At 37.7% G+C, this 21,045-nt stretch overlaps 1 protein-coding gene across 2 annotated transcripts; it reads right to left on the bottom strand.

The window, feature by feature from the left end:
• Window positions 1-9,239: 9,239 nt before the first annotated feature.
• Window positions 9,240-20,441, bottom strand: LOC133879705 (NAD(P)H-dependent 6'-deoxychalcone synthase-like). 2 transcript variants are annotated; one of them, XM_062318408.1, is made up of 5 exons: window positions 20,198-20,441; window positions 19,722-20,121; window positions 17,914-18,157; window positions 17,657-17,836; window positions 9,240-9,479 (listed from the first exon to the last, which is right to left on the bottom strand). In XM_062318408.1, the coding sequence occupies exons 2-5, from the start codon at window positions 20,093-20,095 to the stop codon at window positions 9,255-9,257; spliced, it is 1,023 nt and encodes a 340-aa protein (XP_062174392.1). In that variant the 5' UTR covers window positions 20,096-20,121; window positions 20,198-20,441; the 3' UTR covers window positions 9,240-9,254. The 2 variants fall into 2 exon arrangements, with proteins under 2 accessions (XP_062174392.1, XP_062174391.1); XM_062318407.1 differs by lacking the exon at window positions 9,240-9,479 and adding an exon at window positions 15,920-16,370 and having other exon boundaries at window positions 20,198-20,415.
• Between the last annotated feature and the right edge of the window lie 604 nt (window positions 20,442-21,045).

Genomic DNA, 21,045 nt, shown 5'->3' with positions numbered 1-21,045 from the left:
GTGCTTATATTCCCATTTGAAGGGCTTGTATTATCGTTTGTCTTTGACGTGAGGGATGACGTCATTTTCACCCAGTCACATCGTGAGCCAACTAAGTTTGAATTTTTATTTTTATTTTGGATAATTACTTTTTTCTTCGTAAGCTACTAACTTTTGGACAAAATCCCCACAAACTACTAACTCGATCAAAATAGAGCATTCAACTGTCAAAGACAATCATTTTCTCCCTTTCCGTCAGTTAAAGGGGTTAAAACAAACGGTCAACAAGTCACGTGATCATCACATGTCGTTTTACCATCATTTTCTTCCCCCTTTCCCCATGAATTACCATCATTGTCAAACATGCCTCCACTATTTTTCGATATGCTCCAATGTAAAATAGCACATAACGGTCACATGACCCGTTGACCATTTCTTTTAACCCCTTGACTGACAGAAGAGGATAAAATAATTGTCTTTAATAGTTGAATGCTCTATTTTGATCATGTTGATAGTTTGTAAGGACTTTATGCAAAAATTGATAGTTCATAAAAGAGAAAAAGTAATTACCCTTTTCCATTTTTTAGATTGTAATTTTTAAGTTGCCAGCAGCAAGACAGCCTTGAGTCTTAAGCGGCAGGCCTCCAATTTAAGAAGATTTACAATTAAAAAATATTAATGGAGCAAAGTTCAAGAAGAATGGTGGAACAAGCACGAGTAGAAGAATGTTTGGGTATTGAATTTTTAGAATTAGAATTGAATTCTTATTCTAATTGCGAATTTCGAAGCAAAAAGTTGTGTTTAAGTGTTGAATTTTTAGATTATAAAATATTATTTTTAATGGTAAAAAATGATTGGAAGTTTGAAAAGTTGTGTATAATGATTGGTATTGTGAAAAGTTATGTGAAATAATGATTTAAATAATAATTATTTAATTAAAAAATAAATAATTTTTCTTTTTAAAAGAAAAAACAAAATTAAAATTAAAATTAAAAAAAAAAAATAGAAGCAATCGGCAGCCACCCCCAGTGGTCGGGGATGGCCGCGCGGCCACCCCTAATGGTCGGGGGAGGCCGCGCGGCCACCCCCAGTGGTCGGGGGAGGCCGCGCGGCCACCCCCAGTGGTCGGGGGAGGCCGCGCGGCCACCCCCAGTGGTCGGGGGAGGCCGCGCGGCCACCCCCAGTGGTCGGGGGAGGCCGCGCGGCCTTCCCCAAGTTGTTGGGGAAGGCGCGCTGCCACCCCCGGCAACCTCAGGGGGTGGCGCGAGGCCAACCCCTAGATTTAAAGGTGGCCGCGCGGCCACCCCCAGTGGTCGGGGGAGGCCGTGCGGCCTTCCCCAAGTGGTTGGGGAAGGTGCACTGCCACCCCCGGCAACCTCGGGGGGTGGCGCTAGGCCAACCCCTAGATTTAAAGGTGGCCGCACGGCCACCCCCAGTGGTCAGGGAAGGCCGCGCGGCCTTCCCCAAGTGTCGGGGGTGGCAGTGCGCCACCCCCTTTGAGGGGTGGCTGCCAACCGGCAGGCTCTGTTTTTTTTTTTTTTTAATTTCATTTTTTTTATTTAAATTATTAATAGTTTATTATTTAAATGTGGGACCTACGCGTTTTTTTAGTCAACTTTTCCTGCGCGTGGGTCTCACCATTAATCTGAAAGACAGCCTTGAGTGTACTCAAAATTCGGGTCAAAATCTGATTTTTTAGGCGGGTGGGTGGGTTTTAGAAAAAACCCGAGTGGAATAATTATTCCACTCTGTTGCCAAACCAACCATATTGATCCAACCACTAAGAGTTGGAATTTCGCTCTCATTCGAGCAATCTTTCTGGAGAAGGAAGTACATATTATTTCCAGCATTCCTTAAAAGTCCTCTACAACCAAAAGATTAATTAATATGGAGAGGTACTAAAAATGGCAAATTCACAATGAGAAAAATGGTAAGTTAATGTTGGGTTTGGGTTTCCTCCTAAGTGAGGATGGCCCAATACTTGTCTATGCTTTAGCCCATGGGTAGAGAGGCCCAAAGAGGGTTAATAACCCTTCCTTTACTGTAGCAAACAGTAGAGAGAGAGAAAGAGTGAAAAATCAGAAAACACAAGAAGAGGAGAAAAGAGGCTGCTGTCACTTTTCTGGAACTTCCGTCCAAATCTCATCAAGTGCTCTGATCAACGAGCGTTTGTGGTCTGATTGAGCTGAAATTTTTTGGGGATGTTCATGACACGTGAATCTTCATTGTGAACGGTGGAGATCAGATTCTGAGCATCCGGTGGTCGTTTTTCAGCCCGTAAACAGTAACCTCCTCTTTGGTGAGATTTTTCCTTTATTCTTGTAGAAGTTGATTTGAGCCAAGAAATTGTATTTCTTGAAGATAATCTCTGATTGTATGCCTCTAGTTGAGACTAGAGAAGACTCATGTATTCCTGTAATTGTTGATAGTGGAATTGTTTGAGTGACCCAGTGGTTTTTCCTTCTCATACCGAGAAGGTTTTCCACTTAAAAATTGTGTGTCTTGTGTTTGTGGTGTTTGAATATATATTTTACATATATATTGCTCTATTTAGTAGTTTTCTTGTAGATTCACACAAAGAGGAAGTTTGGGTATTGTTGTTACTCCCGTTAGTTAACAATAAGGAGGGATTATTATTTGGAAGTAGAGAAACATGGGCAAAGTAGAGGGGAAAGCTTAAGGACTAACTCTATGGAAAAAAATATGGAAGACGCTCTAGTCACTAGCTATTCCTAACTACGTAAAAGTGTTCCACTGGAAAGCTTGTAACAATATTCTCCCAACAAAGGATAATTTGTTTAGAAGGAAAGTGGTGGCTAGTACAGCATGCCCGATCTGTGAAAGGGATGAGGAAACAGTTTTCCATGCTCTGTGGGCCTACCCAGCTACCCAAGACACTTGGTGGTGTGGACCAGCAAAACTGCAAAAATTATCTACTAATCGTCTCAACTTTCTAAACTTAGTTGAGGTTTTAATGGACATATGCAATAGAGAGGAGACAGAATTGGAGGCCGTGCTAGCTCGAAAAATATGGTTGCGTCGGAACTCTGTAGTTTATGAGGGCCCTTTCGCCCATCCCGCCGAAATATTCAAGGAAGCCAAGGCGATTGTGGAGGATTTTCACCGGTTTCATGTCAAAGAGAATGGAGGTGCATGTTGTAGTGCAAGCAGATCAACCACTATCTATTTGGAAGCCACAAGTTAGTTGAACTTTTAAAGCAAACTGGGATGCGGCTATAAATGCACATAAGGGACAAATTGGAATGGGCATTATTATTCGAGATTGTGAGGGATATGTTTTGGCTGCTCGGAGTTCCACATTTTTTCTTATAGTTGATCCCACAATGGCCGAGGCATGAGCGACTCTTCAGGCAGTACTCTTTTGTAAGGAGTTGGGTTTTTTTTTATTTTTTTTATTTTTATTTTTATATATTTGCTTAAAATGAGATTCCCTGCAAATTATAACAGAATGAGCAATTGATTTGGCCAACGTGAGTAGATATGGTCATTTATTGGAGGGTATCAAATCTGGCATGCAGTTTTTTCAGACGGTGAACTTAATCCATGTCAAATGTGAGGCCAATTCAACAGCTCACGAATTAGCTCGTGAGGCTGTCACTCATATTAATGTAGACTCAATCTGGATGGAAGAAATTCCTCCCTAGATCTATTATATTCTAATTAGAGAACTTGTTGTCCTATGCTTTGGTCCCAGTTGTTGCTAATGGTTTTATAATATGAAGGAATTTGTTCAAAAAAAAATATATTAATGAAAATTTATTTCCAAAAAAAAAAAAAAAAATATATATATATATATATATATATAAGGCCTTAGGGCACGTTTAAGTGTATAATTTTTTTTTGTATTATATTCCACTATTCTTTCGTATTATATTCTACTATTTTTATCATAATTTGTTTTTGTAGAATTCAAACTTAACAAAACAACCCAAACATGTATTTCAAAAATAATAAAAACGTAATTTTTACCCAAACAAGCCCTTAATTACCATCAATATTATTTAATTAAGGCCCTCAATTATGGTAAAAATATAATTAAGAAATGCATTAATATCATGCAAGCAATCTCAATTTAATAAAGCCCCCAATTACAAAATATTAATGAAAATTTATTTCCAAAAAAAATTAAGGCCTTAATTACCATCAATATTATTTAATTAAGGTCCCAAATTATGGTAAAATGCTGCGGTACACACAACGTTCAAAATAGTGTATTTATGATTGAGTCCAAGGTTCAAAATAGAATGAAAAAAAAAATGCTAAAAAGATGAAAAATCACTAAGTATCTTATTTAATTACCATCCATATTATTTAATTAAAGCTCCAAATTTTTGGTAAAAAATTAATTAAGAAATATATTAATATCATTGCATGAGATTTGGGTTCTCTCTCTCTCTCTCTCTCTCTCTCTCTCTCACTCACTCACTCACTCACTCACTCACTCACTCACTCACTCACTCACGTGTTTTGCTTCTTTACACACACAAGTGATCACAACGTTAAAGTGCATTTATGATTGAGTCTAATGTTGAAAATAGAATAGAAAAAAAAAAATGCTAAGAACATGGAAAGTCTCTAAATATTTTATTTAATTACCATCAATATTTTTTTATTAAGGCCACAAATTATGGTAAAAATAATTTAAGAAAATGCATTAATATCATTGCATGAGATATGTATTTTTTTTTTTCTCTCTCTCTCTCTTACGTGTGTTGCTTTAATACACAACCTTCAAAAATAGTGCATTTATGATTGAGTCCAATGTTCAAAATAGAATTGAAAAAAAAAAAAAACAATTAAATGTTAAGTACATGGAAAGTCCCTAAATATTTTATTCAATTACAAATCTTTCTCTTTACAAGTTTCCATTTTTATTTTATTTTTTTATCTCAATTTCCCTATTCAACTCTTATTAAAATTTGAATTTCTCTCTTCCTCTCCAATTTAATTATTTTCCAATAACTTACTATTTAAGTTTGATCAGTGATAAGAAATTAGTTAGTTACCAAAAACTCAATCAATCAATTGCATTAATTTTTAATTTGATATGAGGAAATAATTTTACACTAATTTGTGTTTCCTTGTGCAACTTAAAAGTCTTAGATAATCCTATCATAAAAATTAAAATCTTACCTAAGAATCTAAGATCGATCAACAATGTCACAATAAAGATTAAATGGATTAGCCATATTATCAATTGAAAAAGAAATGTTTAAAAAACTCAAATATAAAAACTTAATAAGTAATTTTGCATATCAAAAGGCGAGAAGAATGAATTTTAAATAAAAATATAATTTTAAATTAAATAATATTTAATTTTAAATAAAAGACCTCACTTAAACTTCTCGCCTAAGGCTCTAAAATGTATCGAGCCGGCCCTGAACTTTAGAAAAAGAAGTGTAATTTACTTTTCAATAAGGTGTGCAGGACCTACAGAACCCGCCCCGCCCCGTGGAACACCAGTTTTCCGGTTTTTATTGTGGGAATTGGTTCAAATGTGAGAGTGGAGAGTTTCAGGAAGCCAAAGAGAGAATTTTCGGTCTTGTGAAGAACAACCATCGCTCGCCCTTTCCTTTATAGTGAGTTTGAAGGGTGCAGATGATTACAGAGCATATTTGATCCACGGACAAAGGCCTTGGAGGTGTTCAACGCAGATTCAAAGAATAAAAATTGACTAATATCTCTTATCTCTATTGAATGAGAAGTTCGGTTCTAACTAAACTAAAATTTACCAACTAAATTATGTTTAGTTGTTTGTTAGTAATTCTAGTGTCTCCAAAATAGACTGGGTTTATGATCTAAGATAAAAATCATCAATGGCAGTGATGATTTCTACCTAAAGTCGTCGACATGTGTTGTTATATGCATGCTACACTACATTATTTCGCTATGTCAATCGATCCTGCTGTTGGATCGATCGACAATGCTTGTCGCTCGATCGGCAGTGACAGTATATAAATGTGCATATCTGATTCAACTACTATATATATTTACTAAGTACATGGAACAATGGTTTTTTTTTTTTTTTTTACTCCTATATTTGTTAGAGACTTCTATTTTCTGCATGGTGAGACTCCTATGCAAATTTGGTTCTAGTTCCTATCAATTTATCATGGTTCTTTGTTTGGTATCACTGGCAATAACAAAAATAAATAAATAAAAAATAAAAATTGCTTATTAAAAGTCCCAGCATTGACGCTATTGATCTTTAGTAGCGACTAGTTAATGCTAAGGATGTTGACCCAAATACATCGATCCTAATGAAGTCAACGCTAATAATGACCCATCACCTATGCCAATGCTCATGGATTTAGAACCTAGAACGATGTGTTGACACTAAGAATAGGGCATCATAGATTCATAATCAACTAATGACCTATTATCAGCGTTGATCCTAAAGTAACATTTTTCTCCTCGTTTTTGGGAAGTCAAATCTACCGCCCTTCACCCATGAACCCTACCAATGCCACCATTGACCCCTTTCTCCATCCTCCACACCCTCCCCCCATTGCGCATGCATACCAAGTGTCGAGTGCGGGCCTTATGTACCGCCCATCAGATTGATAGACTATTAGCTTTCATGTACAACCCCTCCCACCTTCAACTTCTCTGCTTCTCCATAGCATGTCTCCCCTTTTTCCATGTGGAGTTGCAAGATTCGATGTCCCCTGCACAACAACCACTCGGTACATCTCTCGTCGGGCGTCGGAGTGGAGGTCCTCTTCAACACTTTTAGTCTAGCTGATCTCCAAAGCAATCTTTTATGCTATGGCATCCAAATTTTCTTGGGGTTGCTTCAAAACTGTCATTCGGCACCCCCTTCTTGGCTATTGGACTGGGCCAATTCTTAGGCCCTATTAACACAACTCACGCACAAGACTCACAATCCAAATCTGAGTCTTGTGCATTGCAATCTATTCGGAAGACAAGTGGTAGGACTACATCTCCTATCCGAAATTCTAGTGCTGATGTGATAAGATATAGTTCTATGATAAGAGTTCTATGATAAGAGAGAGTCCTTCTAGTATTCTACTTCTATGTTCACAGTGAGAGTCCTAAGAGATAAAGCTAGATGAGTTCTAGTCTAATGTAAAGAGAGTACATGTAATCAGAGTTAGTGTTTGATTCAAAGTCTTTTGTAATCAGTCTATATATATATATGAATGAACGCTCATGTTATTGAGCATGGTTGAAAACCCAATAATTCTAAAGTTCTATTATGGTATCAGAGCCTTTTCATAGACAAACGTCTTGATTCATGGCTGATTCTGATTCTGACTCTCCTTCTTCCACGGCCACTCAACCCCAAACACAAACCCCCCAGCAAGTTGTCTTTACCGTCCCAAACATGAACCCCAATCTCCATATCAAGCTTTCTAAAGGAAACTTCATGGCGTGGAAGACATAAGTCCTCGCTTATATCAAGGGACAGGATTCTTACGGATTCCTTGATGGCTCCAATCCAATCCCGGCTCAAACAATCGCAAATCCCAGTACAGACGCTGGAGCTGCTGCAACTATTGTCAACCCAGACTATCTCGTGTGGTGCCAAAGAGATCAACTGATTCTCAGCATCCTTATCTCAACTCTTTCCGAACCATATGTTGTGCATGCTGTTGGTTGTGCTACATCCTCAGCCTTATGGAAAACTCTGCTCACTATGTTTGCTTCTCAGGTTTGAGCCCGAGTAATGCAGATTTATTTTCAACTTGCCACTGTTAAGAAGGGCAATACCTCCATTACAGAGTATTTCCAGACTATTAAGACCCTTAGTGACACCTTGGCTGCTGCTGGTCAGCCTCTCAACGACTTTGAGAGTGTCTCGTTTCTTCTCAAGGGCCTTGGATCCGAATATGATCCTTTTGTTACCTCAGTTACTACCCGGGTTGACCCTCTCTCCATTGATGAGTTATACGGCCTTCTCCTTGCTCATGAGATGCGCCTGGAACAGTAGGTTCCAACTCTTGACATCCAACAACCAGTGGCCTCTTGGATCTTTTGAAGAAAACCAATATGATTGAGGCCAAACCAGTTACATCTCCCATGGCTTCCTCCTCCACACTTTCGGCCTTCACTGGTGATCCTATGGAAGACCCTTCTCTTTACCGAAGCACAGTTGGCTCCCTGCAATACCTTTCCCTCACTCGTCCTGATCTGAGCTTTGCTGTTAATCGAGTGTGTCAATTCATGCATAGACCACTCAAACCTCATTGGCAGGCGGTTTAACGGATTCTTCGGTATTTGAAGCATACTCCTTCCCATGGTCTGCTTCTTCATCGCACCTCCAGTACATCTTTGGCAGGTTACTCAGATGCTGACTGGGCTGGTTGCTTAGACGATCGTTGCTCCACAGGTGCATTCTGTGTTTTTCTTGGTTCCAACCTGATCTCTTGGAGCTCCCGCAAACAACCAACTATCTCTCGATCATCGACAGAAGCTGAATACAAGGCTGTTGCTAATACTACTGCCGAACTCCTCTGGGTTCGTGCCCTCCTTCTAGACCTTGGCATTAGTCTCTCTTCTACACCAACTTTGTGGTGTGATAACATTGGAGCTACATACATGTCGGTCAACCCAGTTTTCCATACGCGTACCAAGCATGTGGAAATTGACTTCCATTTTGTTTGAGAACGTGTTGCTGATAAGTCTCTGAATGTTCGATTCATCCCTAGTTCGGATCAACTAGCTGATTTGCTTACTAAACCTCTTGTCTCCAACCGGTTTCAACTTCTATGTTCCAAGCTCAACGTGTCTTCTCCCCCGTTGATCTTGCGGGAGGGTATTAATACAACTCACGCACAAGACTCACAATCCAAATCTGAGTCTTGTGCGTTGCAATCTATTCGGAAGACAAGTGGTAGGACTACATCTCCTATCCGAAATTCTAGTGCTGATGTGATAAGATAGAGTTCTACGATAAGAGTTCTATGATAAGAGAGAGTCCTTCTAGTATTCTACTTCTATGTTCACAGTGAGAGTCCTAAGAGATAAAGCTAGATGAGTTCTAGTCTATTGTAAAGAGAGTACATGTAATCAGAGTTAGTGTTTGATTCAAAGTCTTTTGTAATCGGTCTATATATATATGAATGAACGCTCATGTAATTGAGCATGGTTGAAAACCCAATAATTCTAAAGTTCTATTAGGCCCATTCCAGTTTTAGTGTATCCATATTACGTGCATATCCTAACAGTAAAATTCAATCTCTTAATTATAAAGAAGCTAGGCATGAGTACTGTTGAAGAAAGGTTAAGACTTAAAAGCTCTCCATCCCAAACTCTACAACGGACTTGTAGGGTCCACGAGCCGAAACAAGTTCCTCCTTGCGCATCATCCGGTGCTGCTTGATTTGACTGATCTTGTTATGGTCATCCTCTGATAGTTCCCAGTCAAAGATCTGCAGGTTCTCCTTCATCCTCTCCTTGTTGTAGCTCTTCACCACAAGAATCTCCCCTTGCTCATAAATCCATCTAAGACAAACCTACCAACAACCCACACTATCAACCGGTATAAAATGGTAAAATTTCCCAAATTTCTCTTGAGAGAGAGAGAGAGATGTTATTTTAATGTGGTAAATAAATTTCCCAAATTTCTCTCTAACTTATCTATCGAAAACATATTTAATTGTTTGCTCAGTTTGCAACAATTTTGAAGGGGAATTTTGGCAAGCGTGCCCATTCCTAAGCCAACCTATCTAAATTTACTCAAGGGGAGCCATTTGATCTGATCCTTACCCCTATTATCTCTAAGTTGATTAGATAATCATATAATGTCTTCCCAAAATTTTGACCAAACCAGCTCAATCCGGCCTGAGTAGTAATTTCATTCTTAAACCATAATAAGCCAAAGATAAAACTTAAACGAGTAGTTATTATTGTTGAAGCTTTTAAGCAAATTTATGAGCTGGATGATATACCCAACACAATATTATTATATAACCAGAAATTCAAGTTCCAACTCACCACATACAAATTATACAAATGCCTGACATGGTTTGTGCAATAGAGTCTCTGAATACAATGGTCTCCCATTTTCATTGCAGTAGCCTTTTTGGCTGAAAATCCTTCCATGCATGCATCAGAACAGACCTCTAGAATTTCTCACTCCAGTCACTGACAGTTCAGCCTCTGGATATCTTCCAATTGGTAGAGATCACCTCGCCGTTGCTTTGACAATGGGAGGTTTGTCCTGAATGTTTTAATCACAGAATTAGGATAAAATAATACTATAAAGCACTGTAAAAACATTTCCGCAACTAATTACCTCCTGAGCTCAATTAGTGAATAATCAATCTCTGCTATGATGATAGCCTCCGCGTGTTCGGTGGTTACCAGGACTTCTCCAAACTGCCACAGTTTTGTAAGTACTTATGCGATAAGATTACTTACCAGCCTAAAGAGCTTCACCGAATTCATAAATAGGTGTGTCAGCCCAGAGATAAGATTAGGATTATCATTAATAATTCAATTTGGGGTAGGTGATTGGATTAGGAGAAATTATTCAAGGGTAATAAGATATTGTTTTCTAAAGAAGAAGCTCAATCTCTTAAATATTGTCACGTAACGTTTTTCTTTAACATTTTCAGGAGCTAGCATAACAATATCCCCAAACCCCTCTGATAGGAACTCACGATGAATTGAACAGAAATGAAGATATGTGATAGATAAGGAATCCACTTAGGGTGGGATACAAACCACAAATGACAAGAGTCAATACAATAATCAGTAATTAAACTACATGCTAAGCCGTTCTTTTATACTAGAGCTACCACTAAGTTATTGTCATATAACTACCCACTAAGTTAACTGTCCACTACTAATGGTCATGCAATCCCCCCTACTCGTATTGCATGTTACTGCCATCCCCTGCGTCTCCACTTCCTAGCCACGTTCTCGTGAGTCCGCATCTGCTGGCAGCTCCTCATGTAAGGCCATGTAGCGTGGGTTGGGGTGATGTGGCCGAGTGGTCCTTCGTGGCAGCATGCTATCACCCTCCCAACCCATAACAGTGGCCGTTGAGCTCAAATGCATCATCGTGGCACCTCCAACCTCTCCCTCTCCTGAATAACCTTGCCAGCTTGCCAATCGCCTTGGCATTCTCTCGCGGTGGCTCTTCTACAGCAATTTCATTTTTGTCCTTCATTGCTTCATTCCCCCAAGTCTCTGCCACTGCATCTTCGTCAACTCCTCTTCCTCCACTACGGGTTTTAGGCGCTTCAGACACATTTGTCACGGCTGACACGTCGGCTTCTCTTCCGTCTCCGCAAGTTGCATATGTTTTGGCCGCGGTTGGATCTCCATCGACACCTTTGATTCCTCCATGAACTCCATACTCGATTGGCGCAACCCACATAGCATCCGGACTATGTAGGTGGCCGGTGCGGAGTAGGTCGTAGTGCACAGGTCCTCTTTGAAAGCAACTTGGGTTGCTCCCATTGTTTAACAGATGGCAGGTGCGGTGCAAATCGCAGCTCATGGGTCCTCTTCAACACAACGTACGTCATGTCAGTCAGCCCACTCATCTCCATTGATCTACGAACACTAGTCTGCTTCTCACTCGGTATTGCACCGCGGTGAAAAGGCGAACAGTTTTGTGCAGATGGAGCCCCTGGGTTGACAACACACGACAACGTACAGTCACATGCAAACAACGTCGTACAGTTCCGCTCTGTTGCGAACGGTGACGCACCACGATGATCCCTTCGCATCCGGGTCTCCCTTTTGACCTCTATGTTTCCCGTGAGTTCCCCTTCCTTGAAGAACAAATTGCTGCAAAGGTGGCCCTTTTCAATCTGCGCATCGCAATGGGAGCAAAATCCATGGTTGTGTTGGTCCTGCAGTTTAGTGGAGCTATGGCAACAGATGGTTATCTAGGGGTGACACCGATGGTGGCTGCTGAGAAGGCAGCATCGGATGGGATGTTTAAGGGCGATGATGCAGGTGACGCAGCGGCTCAATAAAGAGTTGAAGTGATTCGTACACGTGCAATGGTTAATCTAACCACCTACCCATAATTGAATTATTAGGCCTCGTTTGGTTCGCGGAATGGTCATTCCATTAGGGAAAGGAATAGTTATTCCTAAGAATAAAAGGTGGCGGAATGAAATGACTTTCCTATTCTTTTGTTTGGTAATAACTCACACATTTAATCGGAATTCAAAGAAAATTACTAAAAAAATCCTACATTAATTTTTATTTTTTTTTTTAAAAAAATCAAACTAAAAAAATAAAAACAAAAAAAAATTGAAATAAATTGGTGGGTGCCGACCACCCATTGGGGTGGTCGGCCACCCACCGTTGAACCGGAGACCACCCTCAAGTGGCCTCTGAGGGTGGCCGGCCACCCTTGCGGCCACCCTCGAGGGACCCTAGGGGTGGCCGCGGCCACCCCCGACGAGAACTCAGAGTGGCCTGTGCCACCCCCAGTTGCTCCGGGGGTGGTTGCACCATACCCCCCCCCCCCCCCCCCCCCCCCCCCTGCGAATGCCTGGGGGGTGGTGTGACTACCCCTGGCCCTCCATAGTGGCTGGCCGACCACCCCAATGGGTGGTCGGCCAACCACTTTGGGGTTTAGTTTTTATCATTTCTTTTCTTTTTTTTTTTTTTTTTTTTAAACAAAAGATTTGAAAGAAAATAAAAAATGATTTTTTTTTTTTTTTTGGAAATTGTATTCTTTACCCCAAGGAGTAGTTATTCCTCTCAAAAATGGAAGGAATAGGTATTCCTCTTCATAAGGGAATAGCTATTCCCATTAGAATAGCTATTCCATGGAATAGACTCCTACCAAACAAAAGAATGACTATTCCATTAGAATAGTCATTCCATTCCATGGATCTATTCTGCAAACCAAACAGGGTCTTAATCCTAATCCTAATCTTATTCCCGAGCTAAGCACATAACAAAGTGTGAAATAAAATTTGAAGAAATCACCTGGTCTTCCGCATGTAGTACACATCAATCTCCCAAGGAATTGCCATTGTACAAAGAAAAGCAATATGTTAATATCCACTTACTGGTACAACAAGAGTGGAGTGGCCCCAAGCCACATAACCAGCTCCAACATCTCGTGCAGGTGAACATATAACTGTGATTTAAAATTTCCAACAAAATAAACATGCATGAGACACTCCTCATCAGTTTGTAAAAGATAAAATAGACATGCTCGCAATCAATTTTGATGTCTCCCAAGAGATTATTGGTCATTTAATTACATGTGAAGCAGCAAGGCTTTCTACACTCAAAGGAAATGCTACATCATGTTTATTGGCCAAACATCAGCTGCGAAGTTACTGAATAAGCTAGTTAATAGTCACCAAATTTCCTCTGTAAACCTGCCAACTATGACCAAATTTAGAAGAGAAATGCATGAAAGACATAATTACAGAATCTGTATAATATTGTCTAGCATATCGATAGGTATGCTTTCCATTAAAAAAGAAATTATAGGGGTAATTATCTTTTCGGCTTTTCCCCTATGAACTACTAACAAATGCGTGATGTCCCATGACCTACCAACTCAACCAAAAAAGAACATACAACTATCAACTTCATAGATTTTGCCTCCTTCCGTTAGTCAGACCCATTTACATGGACGGAATATATTGATTTGGGACGTTAATTTTGATTAAAAGACAAAAATACTCTCAATTGATAAAAAAAAATAATAAAAAAAAATGGTTTATTAATTTGGTTTAAATTTATTAATAAAAAATATTAAAACTAATTTTTTTTTTTAATTTTAAAAAGAGCATAAAAAAGCATAAAAAAAAGACAAAAGAATAAAGAAAAAGAATAGGGGGTGGCTGTCGGAGGGGGTGGTTGCCACCCCCTTAGGTGGAGGGGGTGGCTCACGGCCACCCCGCAACCTGGGGGGCCACGCAGCCACCCCATTTTTTCTCTGGAGTGGCCGCGCAGCCACCCTAGGTTTTTTGAGGTGGCTTGCTGCCACCCCAGCTTTTCTCTAGGGGTGGCCGCACAGGTTTTTCCAAGGGTAACCGCGTGGCTACCCCTTCGGTAGCACCCCTTCTCCTTTAGTTTTTTTTTTTTTTTTAATTTTTAATTTTTTATCACCATATAAACACAACTTAGGTTCCTTTCTTCTTCTAAGAAAAAGAAATATGCATAAATTATGTTAATGTTTTCCCTTTCAAACTACTACTTCATTGTCAATATTTCTACCAAACTTTCAATTGTGTTAATCTTTTTCCTAAACTACCAAAATAATGTAATTTTCCCCCTCAAGGCTAACAAAAAGTTACCAAAACAATTGACATAACTAATGGTATAGGGGAATATTGACAATGAGGGTGATAACCTGCGGCCATGTACATGACTATGGAAAAAGTTACTAGCCCGCGTGGAGCTTTGGGGCAGAATTAGCCGTGAATCTGGGCCATGTATGGTTTTGTTGGGCCTAAAACCTTATCTCTCTATCTGGTCTCGTTTTGAATCACCACCCAAACATTATAGATGGTAAAAGAACTTCACTATCATAAGCTTATGCTAAATTTTTTTTTTTTAAAAAAATAATAATAAAAAAAAAAAGTAAAGAGAGAAAGATAGAGAGAATAATTCGGATGGTAAATAAAAATGATTCATTTCCTGGATCAAACTAAATTTTTTACAAATATAATAGTCTCTGTTTATATTGCTAAATAATGAATATGTTACTATGCCATTTAAAAATTTCAAATGGTGTAACACAACACCAATAAATATAACAAAACAAAATATTAAACTTAGATTATCTACATTTAACTTGAAATGGAAATGAACTTAAAGAATTAGTTGATCGCACGCTAAATCCTGAATCGAGATAAGGAAGGTCAAGCACAAAATGTCCCGTCGGGATCACTCCGATGCTTAAATTATGAGATCATCGAACTCTCAATATAGTCCAACCATATCAGACATCCGACTCTCGATATGTCAATAAAAATAAAATAAGATTAGAAAAATCTAAAGTTTCAAAAATTTGGGTGTGTACTCACGGGCAAGAGAACAAGCTGGACGTCCTTTGAAGCGGCCTCCTCGATCGCCTTGTGAGAGTGTGCGATATTCCGCTTCTTATAGGGCGTCACCGAAATTTGGCACAACCCGACCTTGAACTAAAACCATAGGGCACCAGAAAACACACTTGGAAGTTTTTCGTTTTGTAAAAAAGAAACAGAAATTAAGGATAAATGAGAGAAAGAGACTTGCCTTGGTGACGGGGGAGTGGGCAAGGAAAGCGCAGGTGGAGCCCTCGCCTGTTTTGGCTTGTAAGAGGCAGCCATTATCGGAGCGGAGCCGGTGTGGATTTGGGCGAAATTGGTGGAATTAGCGCGGCATTTGGGGTAGAGGGAAATAGGAGGGCTGGAGAGGAATTTAATATTATTATTATTTTTTTAAATTTTTTTTATTATTTTCTTTTGACACCACAAGAATCTTCCTCTCTCTCGTCTCTCTCTCCAGCAGCCCCCAATTATTCTTTCTCCATGGTTTGTCCGAGATGGCCAAGATCTACGGCCCACTCATCTCCCGTGTGAAAAAGAGAGTCAAAGCAAGAGATATAGACGCGCGCACACAAGAATCCCCCTTTCAATTTGCTCATTTGCTGTGAATTAACATTAGAGTTTGCCTATACTTTGAGCAAACCTGAGTTTATGCCACTGCTCATCAAGGGCTAAATGCCTAAATATGCAACTACAGCAGATGAGTCAAACTGGAAGGATGAGGGTTTTCTCACCGGAGAGGAAAAGAGATTGGTTAGCAAAACAGGTTGAGAGGGTCAACCCGTTTAGCTAATCTGGTTATAAATGTGTCATAAAAAAGATTGGTGGGTCATAAACGTGTCATAAACAAGTTAGCGAGTCATAAACAGATTATAGTCTAAATCCAAACTCTATAACTTTGTGTTGTGTTCGTGTTCAATTCGCATGTGTGTCAACAATTGATAACTTTGATTATAATATGCAACAAGCACCCATTACTGACACCTAGGCAGCATGAGTTAAAATGAAAAGATGTGTTTCCGAAGTTCCTGCAGTCTTGACTTGCTGCTATTGCTAGATCCAAACACATGTATGAGAATGAGAACCGTTTAAGAAAATATGCTCTTCCTAAAATACTTGTTACAGCCATGAACATATATATAGTAGCCTTAAGCCTTAAAGCTCTCCATCCCAAAGCTCTTCAATGGACTTGTAGGGTCCACGAGCTGAAACAAATTCCTTCACGACGATCAACCGGTGCTGCTTGATTTGATTGACCTTGTTACGGTCATCCTCTGATAGTTCCCAGTCAAAGATCTGCAGGTTCTCCTTCAACCTCTCCTTGTTGTAGCTCTTCACCACAAAAGTCTCCCCTTGCTCATAAATCCATCTCAGACAAACCTACCAAAAACCCACACTATCATCAACTTACTAGAACATATTGAAGCATATATATATATATACACACACACACAGCTACATGCATGTAATGATATGTTCAATCACCAATTATCTAAAAAATTTACATTATAGAAAAAAGTAAATTTAATTATTTAATTTATACTCTAATACTCCACCCTTAAACTCTAGCTCCCTTAGGGTCCGTTTGAGTTTGCGATTTCAAAAAGTGCGATTTAAAATAACGATTTTAAAATGTGCAATTTGAAAAAGTGATTTTTAAAAACGCAGTTAAGCATTTGGCAAAATCGCAGTTTAGCCTTTAAAATCGCAAATTATGCTTTAAAATTCCGCGTTTTCGAAAAAGCATCATCTTACCTGCGATTTTAAAAAATAGATTTTCTGCATTTTTAAATCGTTAGTTTTAAAAATGCAGTTCCCAAACGATTTATGTTATGCGATTTGGTTTAAAATCGCACTTATTGTCTATGAAATCGCAATTCCAAACACACTCTTAAGCTGAGGCCCAACACATAAAATATTTAATTGAAATTGAAAGTAAATGACAAAGACAAGGTTCGAACTCAGGACTTCTGTTTTGATATTATGTTCAATCTACAGTTATCCCAAAAGCTTAAACTTAATAACTTATATGTTTGAAGTCAAAAATAATTCCATAACGTTAAAATATAAATAAAATAATTAAATTAGCAATTTCCTATCATCTAAAGTTTTTGGCATAAGTAGTGATTTAACATGATATCAAAGTCAAAGGTCATGAGATTGAAATATTGTCTATGTTATTTACCTCTTATTTCAATTAAAAATTGGGTTAGATATAATTTAGCCCTCTCAACTAACAACTATTTTTTATAAAGTACAATGAACTGACAAGTGTCATGTTTTGCCCCTTCAAACTATCAATTTGTTTTAAATTAGCCGCATTCGTTAGTCTTGACCATTATGTTGATGGAAAATCAAATTTGACCAAAATGTTTGGAAAATACCTTTTATTTTGACTATTGAAAAACTAAAATTACCCTTTATCTTTTTTCTACTAATTAATAAATAAAAAGGATAATTTTGATTTTTTAATGATCAAAATAAGGGTATTTTCATAACATTTTGTTCAAATTTGATTTTTTTTTTCATCCAATATAACGGTCAAGACTTATGAAGTGGGCTAAATAATAACATATTGACAATTTAAAAGGCTAAATCATGACACTTGTCAGTTCGTAGTGCCTAATCACAAATGGCCGTTAATTTGATGAGATATTGAATAGAACCTGAGCAACAGTCTTTCCCCGAGCTTTTGCAATCTCCTGGAGTACTTCATTCTCCATAACTTGGTGGGTACCCCAACTACACCCCTTTGCACCCAAAGGAGAGAAAGCAGTGACAACAATTCCATTTGCCTTACAAAATTCTCTTAGTTTCTTCTGTTGCCAAACTGGGCTCATCTCCACCTACATAAATCACCATCTTTACAGAATTAATATACATTGTTTGTGAATAAAAGTTGAAGCTCGTGCAGTGGACTCACTTGATTCACTGAAGGAGGAATAGTGGCAGAGGAGAGCAAGTTCTGAAGCTCCTTGCAAGAGAAGTTGCTGACTCCAATGGACTTGGCAAGGCCAAGCCTCTGGCACTCCTCCATGGCTGCCCACACAGACTTGAAATCCATCGGCATCAGGTCCTGTTCATCAATAGGCCATCTCCCCTTTTCAGGCGTCGAACTGATTGGCCAGTGGATCAAATATAGGTCTATGTATTCCAACTGAAGACTCCTGCAAAAATTCGTCATCTCCAACATTATTTGCTTTAATTTCTATTTAACTAGTTGATTTTCCATATATATAATATCAATGTTAATTGTTCCCAGGAAATTAAAATATTCAACCATAAATTCAGACGTCGTGCAGAACTAAGATTATTCTGACAGCGTATGATAGCATCAGAAACTAAGAATTGAATATTGAAAGGAATTCAATAAAAAAAAAAAAAATAAAAAAAAAAAAAAAAAAAAAGGAAGAGAAAGACCCTAGTTGCTCCAAATAAGCAAACAGAAAAATAATTCTGAAAGAATAAATTGTTACTAGGATTAATTAAATGAAATCTTTCACCAGTACATAAACGTGGGTTTAGTGACATGTCAGAAGCTCTAACACGTCACTAAACGTTAGTAACGTGTTTCCAACGTGGTTAATGTGTTCGTCGCAAATTTGGACACGAAATTCCTTTTTTAAAATATATATATATATATATATATATATAATTTAGTGACTAATAACCAAAAAATTAAGTAAACTAGTTTATCAAAACAACATAAATCAAGAGATCTTGAAATTGAAACATATTTTTACTTTTATGAAGAAAAAAAATGAACAATAAGTTGCATAGTAGGAAAACCAAATACATGGAGAATCTATGAGGTAGGCTCATATATATTCTAAATTCCAAGGCAGCAACCTATATATATATATATATATATATATATATAGAAAGTGAGGGAATTGAAGCCACAGAAATCAGTAGACTTGTTAAACACGGATGTTATTCCATGGAAGGCTGCTAGTGCTACCATATCTGCTAACAAAAATAAAAAATTGAAAGAGAATCAGGAAAAATACTTCTGAATTTTGGATAGATTTTCAAATTAGTGACATATCAAAATCCACATCGTGATTTTCTAATCACTAAAAAAGTTTAGTGACGTGCCAAAAAGTTCATCGCTGTAGACACGTCACTAAATATCACCTTTTTTTTTTTTTCTTTTTTGTAGTATATGTATATTGTATATAAGTATGATTTCTTCTATTCTATTTAATTTGAGAATTGAAGTATTTTTATTGAGTTAGTTCAAATCAATGAAAAGTTTTTTGGTCTACCTTATTTTTCTTTTTTAATTTTTACACTTTTTTTTATATAACTTAAAACCTTTTTTTTTTTTTTTTTTTTAAAAAAAAGAACATTATATTATTAATTCTTAATAACAATAACTCATATTAATAACTCAATCAAAATAAATATATAGAAAATAGTAGATTTTATATATATCAATGGTAATTGTTCCCAAGAAATTAAATATTCAACCATAAATTCCCTAAACAATTTAATCTATGGCCAAGTATAATTTTGCAATTGCTTCTTGGAAATTGCATATACATGTCAACAATGTTGAGTACGTAGATATAAGTCAAACTCTAACTAATCCATTTAATTAAACGAGTAAATATTTTTTTATCTAAATTTGTTAATTTAATATTAAATTCATGTCAAATTTACAAAGTCCGCACTTATCTAAGATTTTAATTTATGAGCTTTATTTGAGAAAGAAAGAGTCAGACTGACCGAAGTGATTTCTGTAGAGCTGGAAGAACAAGATGCGAATGAGCATCATTACACCAGAGCTTGGAAGTAATGAAAAGGTCGTCCCGGGAGGTGACAAGGCCGACAGAGAGAGCTTGGGCAATAGCTTCTCCCAAAGCCTGCTCTGACCCATATAAAGAAGCTGTGTCGAAGTGCCTGTAACCGAGCTTGATTGCCTCCAGGACCGCCGATATGAGGGTGGCGCTGTCGTTGGAATCTGCGGCCGTGCCAAAGCCAATCACCGGCATGGCCTTGCGGGTGGAGGAGGAACTCAGCACCACCTCTGGGATTACACTCGCCGTATTTGTTGCAGCACCATCCATTTTGTGTGGTGATCGAATATCGTGAACGTACATGCACCTCCAAATGTTGGATAGTTTGCCTGCAATATTTTATGCTCTCAGACTTTTTTCTTTTAAGGCAACAAGATATAAAGACAAAAAAATGCACAACCACACCTTTTCGTTTTTGTATTTTTTGGTCATCAGGAATGTGTGGCTACTGAACAGCCACGTTTCCTCTCTTTTCTTCGGTCATTGGAGGGCTGGGATCTTACTCCAATTTGGGGGGCATTTTTTTTTCCCTCTCTTATATGACAACTTTGTCAATAAATAAATATAAAAAAAAAATACAAAAACTGAAGTACTTCAACTTGTTGCGAATAAGTTTGAAGAAATTCTCAACAATCAAACGGAAATTTGAAATTTTTAATTTTTATTGAATAATAAAATTATGTAGAAAAAAAAACTTTTATATAGATTTATTACCTACTAGCAGTATAACATTGAAAAGAATGATTTTAAATAAAAATCAAAAATCAAAAATAAAAATTTTATTTAATATTTAAATATAAAAAGCCTAATTTAAAATTATCGCCTTAGGCCCCAAAATACATGGAGCCGGCCCTGTGGAGGAGGAACTCAGCACCACCTCTGGGATTTTACTCGCTGTATTTGTTGCAGCACCATCCATGGCCATTTTTGTGTGGTGATCGAATATCGTGAACGTACACCTCCAAATGTTAGATGTTGGCCTGAAAATGTAGTGTGCCTTTTTTTCAAAATAAAGCTTAATTCTATCTATTAAGCACAACGCAAGCAATGAGAATTTATACACTTTAAAGACTTTTCATATTTTTCAAAATATTCAATTCAAATAAACGTTGGAGAAAAAATTATGCACGTTGGACTAATTTCATAACTGTAAAAATAAAGCTTTTAAAAAGAGTACACAAATAGAACTTTCCAAGAATTTATTGATTTTTTTTTTTTAAACTTTCAATTTGTAATTACTTTTACCATGATTG

Source organism: Alnus glutinosa, chromosome 10 (assembly GCF_958979055.1).
Source record: "Alnus glutinosa chromosome 10, dhAlnGlut1.1, whole genome shotgun sequence".
NCBI lineage: Eukaryota > Viridiplantae > Streptophyta > Magnoliopsida > Fagales > Betulaceae > Alnus > Alnus glutinosa.
The sequence above is the reverse complement of the archived record's forward strand: the minus strand, read 5'-3'. Positions and strand labels throughout refer to the sequence as shown.

Bases quoted from the DNA above. Each gene is read 5' to 3' on its own strand.
- LOC133879705 (XM_062318408.1), bottom strand. From the start codon at position 20,095: ATGTACGTTCACGATATTCGATCACCACACAAAATGGATGGTGCTGCA. The intron at 18,158-19,721 runs GTCAGTCTGACT...GAATTTTTGCAG, and splicing joins GCTCTACAGAAATCACTTCG to GAGTCTTCAGTTGGAATACA. The intron at 17,837-17,913 runs GTGAGTCCACTG...TGATTTATGTAG, and splicing joins TTCCTCCTTCAGTGAATCAA to GTGGAGATGAGCCCAGTTTG.